At 45.7% G+C, this 16,923-nt stretch overlaps 1 protein-coding gene across 1 annotated transcript in view; it reads right to left on the bottom strand.

The window, feature by feature from the left end:
• Nucleotides 1–14,801, bottom strand: part of LOC124776114 — a 108,994-nt gene extending 94,193 nt beyond the window's left edge. Inside the window, exon 1 of the mRNA XM_047250956.1 lies at nt 14,609–14,801. Within this exon, the coding sequence (XP_047106912.1) occupies nt 14,609–14,801 (193 nt within the window). The remainder of the gene's footprint in view (nt 1–14,608) is intronic.
• Between the last annotated feature and the right edge of the window lie 2,122 nt (nt 14,802–16,923).

Genomic DNA, 16,923 nt, shown 5'->3' with positions numbered 1-16,923 from the left:
GCGGCGCGGCGGGGGAAGGCCAGTGTCCCGGACTCGAACAACGGACTCCCGCTTGCCAGTCTTCGGCTGTCACATCTTCATCCCAGCTCACAGGTGACTGCTGATGTGAGGCCGTCTCCTTCCCGTCCTCACGAGTCACCCGGGTACGTAAAAATCAGACTTCAAATACCTTTCAACTTCGGTCTTCTGGAGCCGAGGCTGCTGCTTGTTATTCCATTACAGCGGCGGACTTGGTGCGTCTGTGCATGATGCAGTCTCTTCTTGCATGACGATCTTCAGCACCGAAACTGACTGAAAACTACTGCTACTCTTCTCTTCTTCCTTCTTCGTCTCTCGTCTCGTCTCCGTCTCCGTCCTCGTCTTCGTCTCCGTCTGTCGGGCCCACTGCGCCTCGCGTATTTATTCACTTCAGTTTACTGGAGGTGGACGACTTCACGGTCATTGCCTCTTCTGTCACGTTGAGAAGCTTCCCGAAGAATCTTCTTCACGTCGGTCATTGGCTCTTGGAATGTAGGCGAGGGCCTTTGCTCACATGTGACAACTGAGAAACACTTGAGCCGGCCATTGCCTCTTCTGTCACGTTGAAAAGCTTCTCGAAGAATCTTCTTAACGTCGGTCATTGGCTCTTGGGATGTAGGCGAGGGCCTTTGCTCACATGCGACAATTGAGAAACACGTGAGCCGGTCGGGCGATGCCCTGACGGCTGAATCGACAGCGCCCGCTTATGTGGAACTTGCTGACTTCGCGGTCATTGTCTCTTCTGTTCTGCTGTTCTGCCCGCTGAATGCCAGTATGTAACTCTCTAAACTAAACCAAGTTTTTCATTTATATTCTAATTTCTACTTCACTTTGATTTCACTAATTTATTTATTTAAGTACCACTCAACACTGTGAACGCGGATGAGCCAATGTGTCTACAACGAACGGTGTCCCACTCACAGGTTTGTAACACAAGAACTATGGGCGTACAAAAATCCTAACTCTCTGGGGTCGGCAACAAGTGTTATGCCTTGGCAATAATGCTGACAAGAGCTGATACTGTCAAGGAATACAAGTTGGTCTTAGTTTCGGAGTGAACATTGCGAAGGGAACTGCATTCAGTTGACGTTTTGAGTCGGGTACCTGAGAAAGGGCCATTAGTTACTGTGGTACCACGTATTGATACCACTCCATGGACGTCGCAGTTGGCAACAAAATAGCAAGTTTCGTCAGACACTGATAGCAGTTGTGCGGGATCCGGCAGACCAAATGGACCACGCCTACTGAGTCACGCCTCCAGCGACTCGGTACCGCAATAAAGGCGCTGCAATAAAGGACGACCAGTGGCAACCAGACGCCCCACTCACGTTAAGAGTCACTTTGGTACACCTCATCCTTGTTGACATTGAAATAGCTGGACTCTGTTTCTTACTGTTATTTGTAATGAATCCTTATCTGCTTGGAGACATAAAAGTCAAGTAAATGTTCTGTTTACTGTGTTGACATCTTCCCTAATCTTGTCTGCTGCAGTCCAGCTCCCCTATGACGACGGTTGCCGAGTCACTCTGTCTCTTACCTCTCCTTACCATTCTGTACGAAGACGTACGCAACTGCTAAAGAGGCACATACAGGGTGTGTTAGCTGCTCCTGCTCATGGGTTGTGTGCAACTCTCAACACCTCAAAAACCACGTGCATGAACTTCATATTTTCTAGCACGCTATATGCAAACTTTTAGTCCTCCAGAAAAAAATGATCAGGACCTTGCTGTAGGAAATGTAATGTAGATACAGTTTGAAGTGGAATACGTTTTTACTAAAGGCAGTAGTTTCTGACTTATTCAAGATAACCGTACAAAAGTTACATTGAAACGCATTTTTCTTTATCAGCGAAACGTATCCCAGTACAAAATTTAACTACATTAAATTTCCTACAAAAAATCCCTGTTCATTTTTTTCTGTAGGACTAACAGTTTGTATGTAATAAAAGAATTAGAATGTCTCGTGCTTAGTCTTTGAAGATGTGAGGGTTGCATAGCTCCTGTTGGTAGGGGCAGCTGAATAACCCTCTATAGCTGACTATCTTGAATTGGTTAAAGAGCAGAAACTAGACAATACCTTACCGGAGGTGTGTGACTTAGCCTCTTTTCAGATCTCGCAAAATGTCTAATGCACTGCACATGTGGTTCTGCTACACTATGGAGTGTTTTTCGTGCTATGACTTTGGCCCACACATCCACGTTTCGAGCACATGGAAAGGGAAGTTTATTTCAATGTTATCAGTCATCAGGTGGTGCCCTTTCTTCTGCGTCTTCGTTATGAATTTTCCGTCGACATTTTAGTGTCCACTGGGCTGCACGCAAGTGTTCCTCTACTAGTACGCTAAACTAGCCGATCTTAATCACACAGAAAAATGTCTGAGACTATTTGGAACAATGGCTAAAATACAGGGTGTCCCAAAAAGAATTACCCGATTTTAAATTGTAATAATACTGAGAGAAATATCACTAGGTAACTGAAACAGCGCTAGATGTAATCGGCATGGTCTAGAGTTTTAGAAAAAATCCGCTAGATGTCGCTACCAGCGCTGACCTGGAGGGTGCAGCCAGTCTCGAGCAATACGACGCCCGCGCAACAGAAGGCCTACTGTGTTATTGACTTTAGCTATACTCAGTCAGTGATCGGAGTTCAGCGGGCGTTTCATATTCAATTTCGTGCTAAACCACCTTCACCAAAGAACATTCTACGGTGGTATAAACAGTTTGAAGAAATATGGTGCCTCTGTAAAGGCTAATGTCCTGGCCAGCCACGAGTTCCTGAACAAACAGTGGAACAAATACGACGAGCATTTGAGTGGAGCCCCCGCAAGTCTACGCGTCGTGCTAGCCGTTACCACGCATGACAGTGTGGCGTGTGTTACGGCGTCGCTAAGCCCTCAAACCATACCGATTGCAACTGGTACAAGCTCTTCGAGATAATGGCAAAGTGAAGCGAGTGGACTTTAGCAATGCTACTCTAGAAGACACGGAGGATGACACTTTTATGTCATGGTTGATATTTAGTGACGGGGCAACTTTCCATATTAGCAGTAAGGTTCACCGTCATAATGTGTGTATATGGGGGCTCGAAAATCCCCATGAAACAATTGGACGTGATTCATCAAAAGTGAATGGCTTTTATGCTGTTTCGCAAAGCAACGTTTATGGACCATACTTTTCTGAGGAAGAAACCGTAAGAGGACAATCATATCTTGCAATGGTACGGAACTGGTTATTCTCACAACTTTGACAATTTCATCTACGAGCAAAGTGGAGCACCACCGCACTGGCACAACAATATGCACAGTTGCCTCAGTGCCAATATGCATCAACGTTGGATAGAGCATATAGGACCGCGAGACCAGGCTTTACACTTTTGGCCTCCTAGGTCCCCTGACTTAACACCATGTGATTTCTTCCTTTGGCGACGTGTTAAACAATGTGTTTACGTTCCTCCCTTACCTCGTAACATAGATCAACTAAAGACCAGAATATCAGCTGCTGTAGCTTCAGTGACAGAAGACACCTTATGCTTAGTTTGGGATGAATTCGACTGTTGGCAAGATGTTGTGCGTGCAGCCAATGGAGGATATATTGAACATTTATGATGGATTTTTATAAACGTCTGTCTTTTCTGAGTAATTTAGTGTGCAATTTCTTGGTGTTAAGCCCTTCTTCCTAATAAATAATTCTATTTACAATCGGGTCATTCTTTCTCCCTGCAGTTTGTCCGGCCTACAGGATCTAATCACCAGTGAGTGCTTCAGCAGGATATGGCTCTCCTGAAGAAACATGTAAATTCTCTTTCTGGCGAGTCCGTTATCAGTGCTAGAGGTGGTGTTACACGGTATGAGTGAGACGTCACCAAGTGTAAAATAGCCTCTCCTGGCAAAACCTGGATGCTCTCGAGGTGGAAATTTTGTCCACCGTAGCTGTTATCATGAGGAAGGGGGCATACTCCGGCCTGCAGATGATACGCTGGTCTTTTCCTGATCCTCATAAAGGGGTTGTGTATGGAGTTCCTAGCCGGTAATTTCCGAGAACCTTGTAAAAGTCCTGGGAGGGAGCAGCATCGTATAGAATCCCTGGCAGTGGGGGCAGGAAACGGTCAATGAAGATGCCTACATTCTGCTCCTGATTCTGGCTGGCAGGAATGCTTAAACGTTTTTCATCTTTGAAGGTTAAATAACTCCGCGGTTCTTGTAGCTTGCGAAATCGAAGAGTCGACCGGCAGCCGCAGGGGGGACGGGGAAAGGGGAATGGAGGGGGGAGAAGTTCTATACCCCCTGGGGCGGAAATGTTCTAAAGTGTGTTTCTGAAGTCGGTAGTTGGTGATTCTGAGTGTTGAGGTATTCTACCAGTACTGAACGTCGTTCCCGTGATGCACTTTGGAATTTTGCTCTGCTCCTTACCAAGCTTTTCAAGTGAGGGATGCATGTAAGCAAAAGCGCAGGTGACTAGCTGGCAAAACCCTTTCAGTGAACAAGACGACCCTAGCAAGGTTAAAATAGAAACAAATAAATTACGATTGTTTCCCCGGAAATTTGACAGTGATGGTTTGTGCGAGTCCTTCCATATTAGATTTCAAAAGTGCTCCTATCTTCCTTTAACGGAAATCATCGACGGGAGATGCCAGTGGCCAGATTGAGAACGTGTGTTGAAGTGTTTGCGGAAAACATTTTCCAGTCCAGTCTTCGGATATCCTAATCGTTCCTGCAAGGAGTTATGTAGCTACATAGTCCAGTCAACTGGTACTCAAAACTGTTGTTTTCGTAAAAGATTGCGCAAGTCCTTTTATCAAGGCTTCTGTATGTTTCCTGCGCTTGTGAATCCAAGTCATGTTTGCTGTCTTGTAACAGATCAGCTTCACATTGAAAAACCCCAACAAAAACGTCAAAATTTTCGCTCTTCTTTCAGTTTTTCCCTTGTATCATGAAAATAATACATTTTTGAAGTCGATCAGTCTATACAGCACCAAAGGGGACACAATCTCCTACAAAATACACTAGGCAGATTTGTTTTCTGATGAGCGGTATCGGCGCTAGAGTGCTCTGAATAGCAGCGACTTTTTGTCCCCCCCTGCGACAACGCCAACAATGACTACAACTCGAAAAATGTACATCTCACCACGTGAAAGCACATTACATTTCATACAAGAGACCTCTGAAATATTCAATTATCTCATAAGGGAAAAGGAACAAATGGAAAGATACGAAAAATGCCATCTGCCCCCTATAACCAAAAGACTACTCGGCGCTATACTTTCACCGAATTACATTTAGAAGTGGTTTTTTCATTACTAAATTGTATTTACGACATATTACATACATGACTCAGAGTAGAAAAATGAGGATGAAATGTGTATGTAGTAATATAGATGTGTCATGAAATGAGTGGTTTTTGAGCCGAGAAATGTGTCATCGCATCGAGTATGTATTCCATCTGGTAAAGAAAGGAGGCATTTAGTGATAGAATGTGGGTAAAATAGGTAAGTTGTGAACAATCGATGTATGAGGAAATACCTGTACTGATGTCATGTGCGTCGTTAAATCACTACTGTTTGGCTCTTGGTGGCCCAGGCCATGTTTCGTGGTCACTAGGACGTTCCTCGGCAATGGAAAGTCCAGGCAGAACATCAGAGGTTATGGAAGGTGCAGCTTGAATGAAAAAATTATAACTGACTGACTAATGTTGATAGGGAAAAAATTGATTACTGGAAGTCCACTAGGGTGCAAAATATTATATGAAGTAAGACGACCTGTCACCACAGTTGCCTGAGACAGTAGTACTGCAGGGGCCCGTCTAGGCCGTCTACGCCTTTTGTATCAAACATATCGTCGATGTTGAAGCACGACTCTTCACGTTGCTGGCACAGTTCACTGTGGAACAGTCCTGCTAACCTACACCTAGAATGAACTCGACAGTCTGCCTTGCATTTGCAAGACGTAAGCTAAAGTGGCCTCTTGGGAGTCAATGGCTTTAGCGTGGTACAGGGGGCCCACCGATTTTTGTCAGGTGCTCTGGACCCAAGTAGTACGGTATAAGTGTTTGACGGACACCTTCTGTTGCACAGATTTGAATGGATGAGTGTGCAAACCTTGTAACAATTTCACAACTCATATATCAATTATATACGAAGTAAGTACAATCAAAGTGCAGCAGTTATGTTCGACAGGTACTCACACGGACAGAAGACCGCCGAGTTCATGGAGTGCTTGAGGAGGTCAATCAAAAAGCAGTCCATGCATATAGAATTTAGGAGCACCGTGAAACCAACAATTTCACAAGTAAAGTTTCTATTGAATGCGAAAAACAACGACAGACTAATCCCCATGCTGATGACAAATTGCAATGAAAGTGGAATCACCTCCAGGCAGAAAGCTGATCTCGCACACATGCTCTACTCACCCTCTACCATCTGGGGAGTACAGTGCTGACAACCACATGCTCTTCGTCTATACACTGAATGCATGCGACTGTATATGTCATTCAACCAAAGCAAGGTCAGATTTTTCAGGATCCTCTCCAAAAATCCGGATCTTGAATGGTACATTACTGGAACCACTAATCCTTATATGCTTCGATAGAAAATAGCAGATGCTGAGAAATTTTTGATTGCCTTGTACTGTGGTAACCACTCAAACACAACACTCAACAACGTGAGGGATAAGCAATACGTGACATCATCAGAAAACGCGTCTTTCATAGCTCACTTGCACACCTCCCACTGAAGCGACAGCTCAACAACACACCTTCAGACTTTTCCATAAGATGCCGCAGTGGCTCGGAAATTTCGTGGATCCAGAGCACTGGGGGGTGGGAGTTGACAAAAAATGGGTTGATTTCCACTTTTACCCTGAAACTCCCGGCTCCCGAGCAGCTTCCTCAGCTAATATCTTTCTAATGCTAGACAGATTGTCAAGGTCGGTGGATGTGTGTATGCAAGCAGGGCTGTTCTGCATGAATCTGTGCCCGTGAATTGAAGGGTCGTGGTGCAATATAGACGACAATTTTGACGTACAACACAGAGTCGACTTGGACAAGCCCCCTGCAGTGCCACTGTCTGAAGCAGCTGTGGGGACAAGCGGTCTTACTTCATGTAATATTTTGCCCCATTAGGGACCTCAACTAATCAACATTTTCTCTACCGTAATATTAGCCATTCGATTATAATTTTTTCAGTTAGGACACAGCAACTTACTGTTCAACCAGGACCTTCCACAGCTCCTACATCTTTATCTGCACATTGCATTGTCCAGGAACTTGGACCTTCTAGTGACCATGAAACATGGACTCGGCCACCAACAACCAAACAGGGGCGAGTAAGCAGATCACGTGACATCATTACAGCTATTTCTTGATATATCGATTGTTCACTATACAACATACTTATCTATTGTATCAATATTCTATCACCGAGTGCCTTCTTTCCTTTCCAGATGGAGTATCAGCTCGGTGTTATCACCCATTCCTCGGCTTAAAATTGACTCATTTCATGACACATGTACGTTAGCACACACAAATTTCATTTTCATCCTTCTGTTTGGTGTGACGTACATAATACGTCGTAAATACAATTTGATAAAGAAACAACCTTTTTAAGTGTAATTCGCTGAGAGTTAGTGCCGGATAGCAATAGAAACGTGGGAGCGCTCTTTTGGCTGAAGGGCGCAGAAAGCATTTTCCGAATATTTCCGTTTGCTCCTTTCCCCTTGTAAGAAAAATGAATATTTCAGAGGTCTCTCATACGAAATTTATTGTACTTTCACGTGTTGCAGAGGTTTTTGTTGATAACGTTTATATTTTTGGAGTTGTAGTGGGCGGGAGTGGGCAATTTTGACGATTACGTAAATACCGCTCGTCAGAAAATAAATAAAAAAATGGCTCTGAGCACTATGGGACTTAACATCTGAGGTCATCTGTCCCCTAGAACTTAAAACTACTTAAACCTAACTAACCTAAAGACATCACACATATCCATGCCCGGGACAGGATTCGAACCAGCGACCGTAGCGGTCGCGCGGTTCCAGACTGAAGCGCCTAGAACTGGTCGGCCACCCCGGCCGGCAAAATCAAACCTGACTAGTGTGTTTTGTAGTAAATTGCATCTTCTTTGGTACAGTACAGATTGGTCGTCTTCGAAAAACGCGTACTTTTCGTGACAATGGAAAAACTGCAAAAAGGGCGAAAATTTTGAATTTTTTTAAGTCGACCTCCTACAAATATTATATTCGGATTAAACAAGAAACATATACTACCGTTGAAAAAACTTCCACAATTAGTGACTTTGGAGTTTGGAGTTTTCAGGGTCTAACAGAGGCAGGCGACCGTTATCTACCTGTATTACTATCTAAAATCGTCCAGAGGCAACAATAACTTGACTTTCTCTCTCTCATACAATTACTGAACGAATTTAAAAATTAAATGTGCTGTCTGAGTCTACTTATTAAGAGGTACATTCTTCATCTTTGGATCTGCAGCTCTTGTCCTTTCTCCTCATTTGCTGTTAAATTATTGGATATGGGTTCCGCCATAAAAACACACTGGTTTTTCTTTTTACCCAAACATTTTCATCAGCTCTGTGCCGTCATCAGTGGATTTTTGTTTATTGAAAACTGCAAAAGATGGAAATGTTTTGGATTATAACTCACTCAACGAAGTGAGGCCCAAAGAAAGTTTTTGTTCATTTTGCCTCTTGCCGTGATTTTACATTATATGGTTTTGTACGAAAAACTGCATGGTGTCCTGCACTCATAGCTTGACATCTGCAAACTAAGCGACATAAATATAAATTTCATCGGCGAGTTAACACATCCCTCAATTTTTAAAAAACGCGACTTCGGCGTGCCGATGAAATTTACATTTACATCGTTTAGTTTGCAGATGACAAGCTATCATTGCAGGACACCATGCAGTTTTTCCTGCAAAACCATATAATGTAAAATCACGGTAAGAAGCAAAACGAACAAAAACTTTCTTTAAGCCCCACTTTGTTAAAAGAATTATAATCTAAAACATTTTCACTTTCTATCTACCTCCACTTCTTCTACTGGCTATTGATGGCGGAGACTTGTCATGAGTACGTACAAGTGATAATTTGCGCAATGGATATTATAACGCTACTGAAGTCGCCCTGACACTTGTACGTCCCTCAGTAGGAGTACGTTATTCTCATTAATTATGTAAACTATCACGTGATAACCTACCCTTTTCCTAATCGTATCCTGTGGATACGACAGAATGTCAGGATAATCCGACAAAATCCTGCCCCCTTTTAACGAATAAGTTATAAAATGTACACAGGAGACAAGATTAATTAATACAGGAAAATACTATCTTTTAAAGGATAAATGCCGAGATTTCTGTTTTATTCATCATAAAAGCAATTTGAAGAAACTAAGTAATGATTACAAATGTCAGGTTCTCCCTGTATTAATACTGGCCCTTAAACTGCCTGGCTCTGCCCTATAATGTACTCGCGATCTGTGATTGCGCGCGGAGTAACTGACTTCCCCCGCTGTACTAAAGAGCAAGAAGGAACTACTATCTCAATGAGCAGTGTGAAACCTCAGTGCAGAACGGAGTAGACCACGTGATTCAGCATTGTACATTTACTTTCCTACGCGCTGGTGCATAAGGAAGATCACCGTAATGATTGGAAGCTATAAGCACAGAACTACTCGCCTCAGCGAGATAATAGCGAAATTGAACATCACCAAAATTACGCCCGTGGACCTCCAAGACGGCTCTCTTCCTCCATGAGCCCCCAGCGACTTCCTTTTCACTTCTCTTTTCGCTGCACAAAGTCTTTTCTCTCACTTAAATTTGGGTGGCGAATCATCTTTCCGAAAGGCACTCACTTCTGAACGCATACCAATCGCAGTTTAGAATCAAGATCGAAGTTTCTGGAAGTTCTTTCTATGTCCGTAGGAAAGTACTCGAATACCTGCTGCCATGTGTTTTTGCCTGACCAGGCCGTTTTCTCACGCTTGCATGCAGGCCACGTGTTCCCATTTTGCAGGTGGTCCAGCTCAAGGGCGGGGTCTCGAGATTAGCGCCGGGATTAGCTTCCTGTGTCCTTCCGTTCTACCACGAATTTCACAGCTCTGCTTGTTCCTCTGTCACCCAACATGCAGACATTATACAATAAATTAAGTGTACTAGGCGATGTCAGTTGCATACATGTTTTTAATGAGCGAGCACAAACCTGCCTTTTCTATCATTTAAGGGGCTTACTTATGTCGTATTGTATGCAAACGCGGTTTGTAAGTTGTAAAATAATGCCACCTTACAACTTTTTACAGTTTTCAATAAACAAAAACCCAGTGATGATGGCACACAGGAACTGAAACATGCTTGGGTAAAAAGAAAAAAAAAACATTGTGTTTGTATAAAGGAGGAACCCGTATCGTGGAAGGTGTATTCTTACGATTCAGGTTTAATTCAATAAGGCGAATACCTAAGTTAGAATCTGTTATGTCTTGAGGCAGCATTCCTCAAAAAAATGGTTCAAATGGCTCTGAGCACTATGGGACTCAACTGCTGAGGTCATTAGTCCCCTAGAACTTAGAACTAGTTAAAACTAACTAACCTAAGGACATCACACACATCCATGCCCGGGGCAGGATTCGAACATGCGACCATAGCGGTCTCGCGGTTCCAGTCTGCAGCGCCAGAACCGCGCGGCCACTTCGGCCGGCCCAGCATTCCTCATGCCACACAACTTACCCTGAATACATTCACCCAGAATTTGAGAATGAGGGAACCTAGAGAGCCAGCCGCGGTGGTCTAGCGGTTCTAGGCGCTCAGTCCGGAACCGCGCTACTGCTACGGTCGCAGGTTCGAATCCTGCCTCGGGCATGGATGTGTGTGATGTCCTTAGGTTAGTTAGGTTTAAGTAGTTCTAAGTTCTAGGGGACTGATGACCTTAGAAGTTAAGTCCCATAGTGCTCAGAGACATTTCTTGTATTTTGGAATCGAGCTGAGGAGGCAACACAGAAAAAGGGAGATCTGGACGCACTCTTCTACAAGTCTCTTGTACCGGCGCTTCGCTAGTAAAGAACTGCAGGTCGCTATCTAAACGGTGAGACTTGTGTCCTTCGCTAGGGCGCGACTTAGAGCCTGTGCCAGTCATTTTCTGAACCGTCAGAGGTACTGCTTATATCATCACGGCCACAACGAGTGATGCGTGGGTGTACTTATTTGTCTTGAGTCGACCGTCTAAACATTTGACGTGTTTCGAAACGCAAAGTCGTGGCACGGAGTCAAATTGGTTTGGCAGACCAGCAAACGGGTCCACCTGCACACTGGAATAGGTCGTGTTTTCAGAGGCTCTTAGGGAAGTACCTGCAATCTGAATTAACCTAACGCGAGACCGCGTAGGTGCATTTTTCGGGAACGCGAATTTAATAACAGATTGCCGCCGTCCATGACTTCAGTCGCCGAACGCATCGTAGTGTGCCCCCTTGACCAGCAGGATGGTAAGGTATTCGCTGCTGAGAAGTAGGGCTATAATATCTGTTTCTCAGCACCCTGTTCTTTCGAACCATATTTTTCTTTTTTTTTCTTTTGTATGGTAGAATAAAGATGTTTGGTGGTGGCGTCGTAACCTGGATTCACGTGTATGAAGTGAGATAGAGCGAGTAATATTCTGGTTAGTGTTGTGTGTCTATTCCCAGCAGATCACTTTGTCCACCATAGATCACATTTTAGTAAGGCTTTTGTTAAATAAATATTTTTGCATGATGTTTCTTTAATAATTTTGTTGTCTTTTCTTGTTTAAGACCAATAAATCGATTGTGAATTACACTACAACTTCTTCCTGAGTTCTGATTAACAATTCCTTCGCATTTTTATGGCAGTCTAGATCAGAAACATAAGGCATAGCTTTTTCAGTTGGTGTCCACTGCGTGGATCATTCACTACATTAACAGTAATCTTCTTTCAACTCGATTAACAACAATAAATAATTTTCCATACTTTCAAAATATGAACTACATGACGAGATTACGATATTTTCAAGATGTCGGCAACAAGTCGCCCTCGAGCCCCCCCCCCCCCATCTCCACCCGCCCACCACCCCCACCAACTCCCGCCCTTGGTATTGCGAAGATTAGGAATGACGATTTTAATTTATAAAGTTTTTACCAAAGACTGTATTCGCAAGGATTTTGCAGAGAATGTCCACATGTACCATTGAATGTACACTACTGGCCATTACAATTGTTACACCACGAAGATGACGTGCTACAGACGCGAAATTTAACCGACAGGAAGAAGATGCTGTGATATGCAAATGATTAGCTTTTCGGCGCCGGTGGCGACACCCACAACATGCTGACATGAGGAAAGTTTCCAACCGATTTCTCATACACAAACAGCAGTTGACCGGCGTTGCCTGGTGAAACGTTGTTGTGATGCCTCGCGTAAGCAGGAGAAATGCGTACCATCACGTATCCGACTTTGATAAAGATCGGATTGTAGCCTATCGCGATGGTGGTTTAACGTATCGCGACATTGCTGCTCGCGTCGGTCGAGATCCAATCACTGTTAGCAGAATGTGGAATCGGTGGGTTCAGGAGGGTAATACGGAACGCCGTGCTGGATTCCAACGGCGTCGTATCACTAGCAGTCGAGATGACAGGCATCTTATCCGCATGGCTGTAACGGATCGTGCAGCCACGTCTCGATCCCTGAGTCAACAGATGGGGACGTTTCTAAGACAACAACAATCTGCACGAACAGTTCGACGACGTTTGCCATAGCATGGACTATCAGCTCGGAGACCACAGCTGCGGTTACCCTTGACGCTGCATCACAGACAGGAGCGCCTGCTATGGTGTACTCGTCGACGAACGTGGGTGTACGAATGGCAAATCGTAATTTTTTCGGATGAATCCAAGTTCTTTTACAGCATCATAATGGTCGCATCCTGGTTTGGCGACATCGCGGTGAACGCACATTGAAAGCGTGTATTCGTCATCGCCATACTGGCATTTCACCCTGCATGATGGTATGGGGTCCCATTGGTTACAGATCTCGGTCACCTCTTGTTCACATTGACGGCACTTTGAACAGTGGACGTTAAATTTCAGGTGTGTTACGACCCGTGGCTCTATCCTTCATTCGATCCTTGCAAATATAATGAACGACCTGTACGTCCTGTACGGGCCTTTCTGGATACAGAAAATGTTCGATTACTGCCCTAGCCAGCACATTCTCCAGATATCTCACCAATTGAAAACGTCTGGTCAATGGTGACCGAGCAACAGGCTCGTCACAATGCGCCAGTCACTACTCTTTATGAACTGTGGTATCGTGTCGAAGCTGCATGGGGAGCTGTACCTGTATACGCCATCCAAGCTGTGTTTGACTCAATGCCCAGGCGTATCAAGGCCGTCACTACGGCCCGATGTGGTTGTTCTGGGTAATGATTTCTCAGGATCTATGCACCCAAACTGCGTGAAAATGTAATTACATGTCAGTTGTAGTATAATATATTTGTCCAGTGACTACCTGTGTATCATCTGCATTTCTTCTTAGTGTAGCAATTTTAGTGGCTAGTAGTGTACATGGAAAATAACATCGTTGTACAACACATAGTTCAGGAGGTGTGACATTATGAGCACTGAGATGTGTGAAAAACTAGGTTAATACGTAAAGTCAGTTGCAAAGTATTCAGGCTTTTCAAGCTGTTTTGTACTTGGAAGTTCGATTCTTTAAAAAATCGAGGACGAGTGTGAAGAGTGGCGGTGGAGGGAGGAGGGAAGTGTTAATAATTCAGATTGATTTGATAGTATGATGGAACAGACAATTAATGTGGCTCCAGCAATAAACCTTTGAGATTAAATCCGAGGAGCTGTGTATCGTGCAGTTTGTCTTGCACGTCACGCACCGCCAAGAATCCGTGGTTCATGCCGCGGCGTCACGGCAGCTCCGAGGCACGTACGAAAGAAACGTTTTCGCTGGAGGTAATTAATTTTACGCCCAGAGTGTTTACTAGGAAGCAGAAATAGAAGCATGTTGGTTGGTTGGTTGATTTAGGCTATGGCTCTGAGCACTATGGGACTTAACATCTATGGTCATCAGTCCCCGGTTGATTTAGGGGAGGGGACCAAACAGAGCGGTCATAGGTCCCACCGGATTAGGAAAGGAAGTCGGCTGTGCCCTTTCAAAAGAACCATGCCGGCATTTGCCTGAAGCGATGTAGGGAAATCACAATAAAGGTAAATCAGGATCAAATGGTTCAAATGGCTCTGAGCAGTATGGGACTTAACTTCTAAGGTCATCAGTCCTCTAGAACTTAGAACTACTTAAAGCTAACTAACCTAAGCACATCACACACAGCCATGCCCGAGGCAGGATTCGAACCTGCGACCGTAGCGGTCGCGCGGTTCCAGACTGTAGGGCCTAGAGCCGCTCGGCCAACCCGGCCGGCAAATGAGGATCAGAACCCCTGGAATCGGGTTTTAACCGCGGTCCTCCCGTATGCGAGTGCAGTGTGTCAACCACTGCGCCACCTCGCTCGGAAGAAGCACGTAAGCAGAGGCGGTAGCGCGGTCTTTTTACAGTGAAGCCGATACACCCGGGGAGACCGACCGCGTGCGGCGCTTCTCCGGTGACGTCACGGGGCGGCGCGGCGGCGCGGCGACCAGCTGGTGGTAGGGACCCCCGCTGAGCGGCCCGCGTCACGGCGGGTGCTGGGTAGGCGGACAGCGGACAGCGGACAGCAGAGAGCGGCGCGGCGCGGCGGCACGCCCCTCCAGCTGCTGTATCGCCCACCGCCATCTGGGCGCACGCGCGCTCGGCCGCCGGCTGCACTCGCGCTGCCTACACTCTACATGATTCATCCTCCGAGTCGCAGCAGATGAAATATCGTACTGAGAGCCCCGGAAAGCTAACTCACTCTGATCTCGATGTGCTCTCCGTGATTCAGGCTACACTTGTCTCACAGTGTCATGATCTGGAACGCCAAAGAGCTAGACATCCAACACGAACAGTGGAAGCACAATTTTTTTAAATAATGCAATGTCGACTCACAATATTACAAATTAATGAAATGTCCAGTCACAATATTACACTACCTGAGCAAAAGAACCAAGTCATTAACACTGGGTGAGTCCACCCTAGCGGTTATGACGCCCAAAACTCTGCTCGGGACACTTTCAATGAGGCGTATGAATTTCTGCAGACGAATGGCAACCCAAGTTTCCTCAAGAGCCTAAACCATCGTCACTGACCGCACCACGGTGCACAGTGTTTCGCGGCCGGGAATCAGACGGCGTTCAGCTCACTGGTGATAGTCGGCCGAACCACCGCCGGTAAACAGCGCAGGCGCGCCCATCCCTGTACAGCTTCCGCAGTAACCCCAGCAACGCCTGCCGTCGTACGTATGGAAAATACAACCTACCGGCTACGGTCCAATGACGCCATGCCACACCAACGCCGGCCCACTGGCGGCCTGTGTACTGCGCCCCGAACTACGCCCATGCTCGTAAATTAAGGATAATAGTGATACATGGTGAAACAACGCTCTGGTGGGCGGTTTGCAGGTTTAAATCTCCTCGGGGTATCAGCATGCGGTGCATTTGACCTGCGGTCGTCGCACCATGACGCTGGCAGCAGTCACACACGCAGAGGTGTGTTGGTGCATGTCAGAGTACGGTGCAGCGAGTAAATGTGCAGAAGTTTTCATACGGGCGAATGGTGACTGTATCTTGAAAATGGCTCAGAGAACACATATTGATCACGTTATGAGGGGTAGAATACTAGTGCGACGCCGGCCACTGTGGCCGAGCGGTTCTAGGCGCTTCAGTCCGGAGCCGCGCTGCTGCTGAGATCGCAGGTTCGAATCCTGCCTCCCGCATGGATGTGTGTGATGTCCTTAGGTCAAATTTTTTGGCAACATAGTTGCGTGGAGATAACAGCGATTGGTTTACTTACAATCCATTATTTAAAATGACAGTCACATTCGCTTTATTTATTTTGTCACCAACCGGTTTCAACCCGCGAAGGTGTCATGTCATCTTCAGAGCAATTTACACCATTTGGTCACTCGCTGGAGTAGTCACCCTGTCTGTGCACGGTAACTATAGTTACCAACCGAGCGAACAAATGGTGTATATTTCCCTAAACTAGGGCGACAGGAGGCTGGTCAAACACAGCAGGTCGTAGCACGGGCCATCTGTGTGCCACAAAGTGTGATCTCAAGATTATGGCAACGAGTCCAGCAGACAGGAAGGCTCTACAGTATGGGACGTCCACAGTGTACAACACCACAAGAAGACCGATATCTCGCCAGCAGTGCCCGCAGACGGCCACGGAGTACTGCAGGTATCCTTGCTCGGGTCCTTTCCGCAGCCACTGAAACAGTTGTCTCCAGACACACAGTCTACAGACGACTGAACAGACATGATTTATTCGCCCGGAGCCCTGCAAGGTGCATTCAACTGACCTTGGTCACAGGAGAGCCCTTGAAGCCTGGTGCCAAGAACATAGTACATGGACATTGGAACGGTGGTCCCAGGTTTTGTTCAAGGACGAGCTCAGATATAGTCTGAACGGTGATTCTCGCCGGGATTTCATCTGGCGTGAACCAGGATCCAGATACCACCCCCTTAATGTCCTTGAAAGGGATCTGTATGGAGGTCGTGGTTTGATGGTGTGGAATGGGGTCATGACTGGTGCACGTACACCTCTGCATGTCTTTGGAAGAGGAACTGTAACAGGTTAGGTGTATCGGGACGGCAGTTTACACTAGTATGCTCGTCTTTTCAGGACTACAGTGGGTCCCACCTTCCTCCTGTTGGATGATAACGCACGGCCGCACCGAGCTACCATCGTGGATGAGTACCTTGAAACAGAAGATATCAGGCGAATAGAGTGACCTGCCTGTTCTCCAGACCTAAAC

Source organism: Schistocerca piceifrons, chromosome 2, assembly GCF_021461385.2.
Source record: "Schistocerca piceifrons isolate TAMUIC-IGC-003096 chromosome 2, iqSchPice1.1, whole genome shotgun sequence".
NCBI classification, from domain to species: Eukaryota; Metazoa; Arthropoda; class Insecta; order Orthoptera; family Acrididae; genus Schistocerca; species Schistocerca piceifrons.
Note: the sequence above shows the minus strand (reverse complement) of the source record. Positions and strands in the feature narration are given on the sequence as shown.